At 47.3% G+C, this 7466-nt stretch overlaps 1 protein-coding gene across 1 annotated transcript; it reads left to right on the top strand.

Annotated features, from left to right (window-relative positions):
- Positions 1-998: 998 nt before the first annotated feature.
- On the top strand, positions 999-6376 carry LOC122924029 (phospholipase A2 inhibitor and Ly6/PLAUR domain-containing protein-like). The gene is made up of 5 exons (XM_044274944.1): positions 999-1154; positions 3996-4118; positions 4479-4625; positions 4943-5086; positions 5765-6376. Exons 1-5 carry the CDS (start codon positions 1103-1105, stop codon positions 5890-5892), a joined length of 594 nt encoding a protein of 197 aa, XP_044130879.1. The 5' UTR covers positions 999-1102; the 3' UTR covers positions 5893-6376.
- Positions 6377-7466: the final 1090 nt, after the last annotated feature.

The raw sequence follows: 7466 nt of genomic DNA, 5'->3' as shown, positions 1-7466 counted from the left end.
CTCTCATGTGATGCCCTATATCAGACTCTATCCTCCAGAACCAGCTTCTCTCATGTGGTGCCCTATATCAGACTCTATCCTCCAGAACCAGCTTCTCTCATGTGGTGCCCTATATCAGACTCTATCCTCAAGAACCAGCTTCTCTCATGTGGTGCCCTATATCAGACTCTATCCTCGAGAACCAGCTTCTCTTATGTGGTGCCCTATATCAGACTCTATCCTCCAGAACCAGCTTCTCTCATGTGGTGCCCTATATCAGACTCTATCCTCCAGAACCAGCTTCTCTCATGTGGTGCCCTATATCAGACTCTATCCTCAAGAGCCAGCTTCTCTCATGTGGTGCCCTATATCAGACTCTATCCTCGAGAACCAGCTTCTCTTATGTGGTGCCCTATATCAGACTCTATCCCCGAGAACCAACTTCTTTCATGTGGTGCCCTATATCAGACTCTATCCCTGAGAACCAGCTTCTCTTATGTGGTGTCCTATATCAGACTCTATCCCCGAGAACCAGCTTCTCTCATGCGGTGCCCTCTGGTACAGGCTGCACATTTTTTGGGTGATTTTTAAGTTTGTCTCATATGTACTGTATATCGTTTTAGAAAAGCCGGTCCAGCTAACACACATGACCAAGAACCCACCAATGGACGCATCATTTTGAAAATGATTCCTTAGTTTAATGGCCACTGCCCCGAGTGGGGCTTCGGCCATATGTGTCAGCCAGACTCACGGGTATTGCTGGTGCCCTAGTTAGCCTCCTAAGGATGGGTGTTTGTGTCCTTCTTCGTGTGGGTTGAATACATTAAATCTTGGCCAATAATTTGCTATTAGGGTTGCTCCGCAATGTAGAGTCTTGGCAATGGCAGGAGAAGTGTAAATTAGATTTCACAATTCTGGAAGGTTTCCCTGCAGTTTATGAGGACATTTACACCTCCACACTGTATCAACGTGACCACTTAATATGTAGTTCTGTAATCTCTTGGCGTGGCAATATAAACTGAGACATCTTCCTTGTAGGTTAGTATAAATACTAGTCCTATTGAATACCAGGCAACACAAAGGAACAAGGATTTGGTCCACTGCAAACCATCCCTGTGCCACCATGAGGACTGTACTGAACGTCTGCCTCCTACTCTCCATCACTATTGCAACAGGTGAGCCTCGCTTTACTGAACGCTGTTCTGCATGCTCTCTAACACCCCTTTATGTGTCCCATGACACCCCTTTAATATGAGAACTGCTCCCAAGAACCCATTTTCTCTGCAGCGACCACTACAGGGGAAATGTAGTATCGCGTGCCACCATTCATATGGCCTTATGGCTGACATCTGTGCGTGCAGGGCGTTGTTAAGGGTTAAAACATCTGCACTGCCTTTTACAAGAAAACCTTATCCTCCAGTTAAATAGGTTGTCCCATCTGTACCGTTAAGGGACAGGACATGACATATGTAAATATTTGATTGGTGCACGTCCCACCTCTGGAAGCCATTGCTAGAACGGGACTAGGTTTCATGGCGGTGGCTGCACATGCGCTCTGTCCATTCACTTCTATGACACTTCCACAAATAGTCTAGTGAGTAGACTTTTCAGTAATGACATCACAGGTAGCCTGTAATCGAGGCAGGCACCTGGGAGCCACATACCCTTAGGCAGGATGTGGATCGGTGCTGCAACTGTACATCTGTATGATAATAATGCAATGTAAATCATGACAATAAAGGTACGTGGTCAGAGGTCGGCATAGGAGTCATTTAAGTGGTGCTTGCCAATTGGACCACCATGACTGGTCCAAATGAGGGTTGGAAGCGCTGAGCACCCGCAGCAGAAGAGTGTAGCCTGGAGTCAGAGTGGCCAACGAACACCTCCTAGCCCGCACACATATGAGTGTTAGAAAGAGAGAAACCTGGTCAGAAAGAACAGACCAACCAGCTCGGCACAAGTCAAACATCTGCAGCAGAGGAGGATAGCCTCAAGCGAGAGCAGCCAACTAGCACATCCTAGCCCCAACACCCATGAAGGTTAGTGGCCCTTAGAGAGAAGCTTGGTCTTGTAGGACAGACCAGATAGCGTGGCATAAGTAGAACGCCTGAGCAGCCTAACAGTCTATGTGCATAGTGGATGTCGCGAGGAAAGATACCACAGTATGAGGAGACACCGGTAAAGAGTGTGCCTTCAAGGAAGACTCTGAGACAGTGTCGTCTCCCATGCAAATTGGGCACAATGTCTGCTGAGAGGGGAAGCCTGTTGCCACTCATGAGAATGTTCGCTCTATGAGAGACATTTGGAACATGTTCTCATTGCCCCAATCTAAGCACCAAGCCAGCTGCCTCCTCTGAGCGTCCTGTAACCACTAAGCCAGCTGCCTCCTTTTAGCGTTCTGTAACCACTAAGCCAGCTGCCTCCTCTGAGCATTCTGTAACCGCTAAGCCAGCTGCCTCCTCTGAGCGTTCTGTAACCACTAAGCCAGCTGCCTCCTCTGAGTGTTTTGTAACCTCTAAGCCAGCTGCCTCCTCTGAGCGTTCTGCAAACACTACGCCAGCTAATTCCTCTGAGCATTCTGTAACTGCTAAGCCAGCTGCCTACTCTGAGCATTCTGTAACAGCTAAGCCAGCTGCGTCCTCTGAGCATTCTGTAACTGCTAAGCCAGCTGCCTCCTCTGAGCGTTCTGTAACCAGTAAACCAGCTGCCTCCTCTGAGTGTTCTGTAACCACTAAGCCAGCTGCCTCCTCTGAGCGTTCTGTAACCATTAAGCCAGCTGCCTCCTCTGAGTGTTCTGTAACCACTAAGCCAGCTGCCTCCTCTGAGCGTTCTGCAAACACTACGCCAGCTACTTCCTCTGAGCGTTCTGTAACCACTAAGCTAGCTGCCTCCTCTGAGCGTTCTGCAAACACTACGCCAGCTACTTCCTCTGAGCGTTCTGTAACCACTAAGCCGGCTGCCTCCTCTGAGCATTCTGTAACCCCTAAGCCAGCTGCCTCCTCTGAGTGTTCTGTAACCACTAAGCCAGCTGCCTCCTCTGAGCGTTCTGTAAACACTAAGCCAGCTGCTTCCTCTGAGCGTTCTGTAACCACTAAGCCAGCTGCCTTCTCTGAGCGTTCTGTAACCACTAAGCTAGCAGCCTCCTCTGAGCATTCTGTAACCGCTGAGCCAGCTGCCTTCTCTGAGCATTCTGTAACCACTAAACCAGCTGCCTCCTCTGAGCATTCTGTAACCACTAAGCCAGCTGCCTCCTCTGAGCGTTCTGTAACCGCTAAGCCAGCTGCCTCCTCTGAGCATTCTGTAACCACTAAGCCAGCTGCCTCCTCTGAGCGTTCTGTAACCACTAAGCCAGCTGCCTCCTCTGAGCGTTCTGTAACCACTAAGCCAGCTGCCTCCTCTGAGCGTTCTGCAAACACTAAGCCAGCTGCCTCCTCTTAGCGTTCTGTAACCACTAAGCCAGCTGCCTCCTCTGAGCGGTCTGTAACCACTAAGCCAGCTGCCTCCTCTGAGCGGTCTGTAAACACTAAGTCAGCTGTCTCCTCTGAGCGTTCTGTAACCACTAAGCCAGCTGCCTCCTCTGAGCGTTCTGTAACCACTAAGCCGGTTGCCTCTGGTGATAACTGTAACCATCAAGCTTGTTGTTCCAAGTTATTTCTGGTGTCGACCTAATTCCTTCCACTGTACTGGAGTGGGGAGCCACTGGCCAAAAAGTCCCTGCTAAGGACTGACGCCCCTTACTTACGTCATATATTGTCCTAATTTTAAGTGACATAATTTCTTCTACTCTAGTCACAATCAAAGCAACATTAATAATGTCCCCCACGGCAGTAATATTGCTTTAAAAAAAATTTTTTTACCCCCCCCCCCAACTTGCACGCAGGTGCTGCTATTCATATGAACGGCCCCAATGACTGCAGTCGCCACAGAGGCCACGTGGCCGTCGTGTGAATGTGTCCTTACTGTCTATGGAGTAGAAGATGTGATCTAGAAGTGACCTTCTGCCCTTTATACCACAGGGTCATGTCTGGTTTGTCAGACTTGTAAGAACTACACTGGAGACGCCTGCACAGAGCCGACCACTAAGACGTGCGACCCGTCGGTCACCAGATGCCTCACCACCTTGACAGTTATGCAGATTGGTAATGTATTTTTATTATGCTCTGATTAACCCTCCTCGTGCTGCACCGCATCTCTCCAGACCTCCCTCTGTTGTTCCCGGCCCTTCACCCTTTACCTGTCCTTCTAGATGTTCTCCACTGGTGAGATCTTCTCATGTTACCTCCTACCTAAGTGAGTGGGACCTAAAACAAGTCTGTGCTGTCTGGAGGGGCAGTCTGATGTACAGCAGAACCTACCACCAACTGCCACCAAATCTGTGTACATAGCTCCATGTCACCCAGAGAAGAAGACAACCGCAGCCTGCCAACCACTCGGGGTGTTCCTGGGCTGGACAGTTTCATGTTGGATCCTCCATCTCACCTGGAATTTTTTTGTTGTAGGTGAAAAGCTTTATCCGATGGTCGAAAAATCCTGTGCAACCAGTCCACAGTTGTGTGAGCTAGCGTACAACATGTCTTCAGGAATCGAACTGTATAGTGTCTCGAAGTGCTGCCAAGGAGACCTGTGCAACAAAGGATCGATCAAGTGTAAGTGACTCGTAGAACTGGCTGCCGGTGGAAGAGGTGATGGTGACCTTCTATGGTCCAGATAAGCCAGTCCTCTTTGGACTGGATGTGCTGATATGGTTCTAGTGCTGCTTCTGAGTTACGACCTTGTAATCCAAAGCTGCATTCAGATCCTGCAGCCTTCAGAGCTACAATCTTCCAGTAACGGCACAAGGATCTCCAGCCAGAAGTTTCCACCAGATACTGAGCAGCATTAGGACGCTGAAGAATAGTGAGTGCAGCTCTGGAGTTGTTCTTATTGTATTGATCACAAGTTGTAATTTATTTTATTATTGCAGTGCCCCCGATAAACAGCACCGAGAACAGGGTGCAGTGTCCGGCCTGCTATGCTAAAGCAAAAACCTGCACACCCACCGGGACCATCAAATGTCGCGGATCGCAGACTAAATGCTTCAACTTCTCCGGCGGAATCTACAACGGCAGTAAGAAACTTTTACATTTGTTTAATGTAATAGAAATATGAGCCCTGATTTCTAAATGTCGTCGGAAAAAATTCTAAATCTCTCGTCAGTAGGAAAGTGGAGCAAAAAAAAACAAAACGGAAGTAGCTTTTCTGGACAGGCGTGTAAGGGTTAAGAATGAGACAAATTTAGATAGATAGATAATAGATAGATAATAGATAGATAGATGATAGATAGATAATAGATAGATAGATGATAGATAGATAGATAATAGATAGATAGATAGATAGATAGATAGATAGATAATAGATAGATAATAGATAGATAGATGATAGATAGATAATAGATAGATAGATGATAGATAGATAGATAATAGATACATAGATAGATAGATAATAGATAGATAGATAGATAATAGATAGATAGATAGATAGATAGATAGATAGATAGATAATAGATAGATAGATAGATAATAGATAGATAGATAGATAGATAGATAATAGATGATAGATAGATAATAGATAGATAGATAGATGATAGATAGATGGATAGATAATAGATAGATAATAGATAGATAGATAGATGATAGATAGATAGATAGATAATAGATAGATAATAGATAGATAATAGATAGATAGATAATAGATGATATCAGACTCTGTATATATTTTCCTGTATAATCCGATGTTCTCCTCACAGCTCAGTTTGAAGATTGGGCCTTCCAGGGATGCACCACAGAGAATATCTGTGAGTATCCAGCTCCAACCTACCCTGAGAATTACTTACAAGAAGGCTACAAACTGACCTGCTCCGACTCCAAACCCTGAAGAAACCAGCAGCGGAGGAGCCCAGAATATTTGTTAAAGGGGTTGTCTGACATTTTCATACTGACGGCCTATCCTCAGGACGGATCATCAATATCAGGTGGGGGGGCGACACCCAGCACCCCTGCCGATCAGCTGTATGAAGGAGACCTCCTTCTACCATATCCAGCACAGCGCCACAGATTGTGTAGTGGCTATACTTGGTATTGCAGTCTAGGCTGATACACAATGTTGCGCCATGTGACTTCACTTGCCCTAGAAAGAGCCGTGGTACTCACCAGAGCCGCAGACTCTTCACACAGCTGACTGGAAGTGGTGTCAGGAGTCAGATCCCCACCACCACCACCGATTATCTGAGGATAGTTCCTTAAAATCAAAGTCTTGGACAACCCCTTTAAACCTTTCACTGTCAGTTGTTACAGTCAAATCTGTGTCTCCAGTTGTCAGATGTATTTTATGCAGAATAAATATTATTCTACAACGTAAAGAGGAAACATTATACGAGTTTTATCTTTATCTGTGTAATTGTTCGTTCTCTGCTTTGGACAATTCCTACTTATTATATTGGTCCCTTGACTGATGGGACCGACAGCATAAGGCCTCTAGCACACGAACGTGCCTTGTTTTGCGGTCCATAAATTGCGGATCCGCGAAACACAGATGTCGCCTGTGTGCCTTCCACAATTTATGGTACCGAACAGACGGCCCATTATAGAAATGCCTATTCTTGTCCACAAAAATAGGACATGATCTATAATTTTTGCGGGGCCATGGAATGGAGCAACGGATGCGGACAGCACACGGACTGCTGTCAGCATCTTTTGCAGCCCCACTGAAGTGAATGGGTCTGCTAAGATTCCCTGTAGTGCTCAGATTCCCTGTAGTGCTCAGGTCCCCTGTAGTGCTCAGTTCCCCCGTAGTGCTCAGATCCCCTGTAGTGCTCAGATTCCCTGTAGTGTCCAGTTCCCCCGTAGTGCTCAGATTCCCTGTAGTGCTCAGATTCCCTGTAGTGCTCAGTCCCCCTGTAGTGCTCAGATTCCCTGTAGTGCTCAGATTCCCTGTAGTGCTCAGATTCCCTGTAGTGCTCAGATTCCCTGTAGTGCTCAGTCCCCCTGTAGTGCTTAGATCCCCTGTAGTGCTCAGATCCCCTGTAGTGCTCAGTCCCCCTGTAGTGCTCAGATTCCCTGTAGTGCTCAGTCCCCCTGTAGTGCTCAGTCCCCCTGTAGTGCTCAGATTCCCTGTAGTGCTCAGATTCCCTGTAGTGCTCAGTCCCCCTGTAGTGTTCAGATCCCCTGTAGTGCTCAGTCCCCCTGTAGTGCTCAGTTCCCCCGTAGTGCTCAGATTCCCTGTAGTGCTCAGTTTCCCTGTAGTGCTCAGTTCCCCTGTAGTGCTCAGATCCCCTGTAGTGCTCAGATTCCCAGTAGTGCTCAGTTCCCCCGTAGTGCTCAGGTTCCCTGTAGTGCTCAGATTCCCTGTAGTGCTCAGATCCCCTGTAGTGCTCAGTCCCCCTGTAGTGCTCAGTTCCCCTGTAGTGCTCAGATTCCCTGTAGTGCTCAGTTCCCCTGTAGTGCTCAGTT

Source organism: Bufo gargarizans, unplaced genomic scaffold (assembly GCF_014858855.1).
Source record: "Bufo gargarizans isolate SCDJY-AF-19 unplaced genomic scaffold, ASM1485885v1 original_scaffold_2146_pilon, whole genome shotgun sequence".
NCBI lineage: Eukaryota > Metazoa > Chordata > Amphibia > Anura > Bufonidae > Bufo > Bufo gargarizans.
Note: the sequence above shows the minus strand (reverse complement) of the source record. Positions and strands in the feature narration are given on the sequence as shown.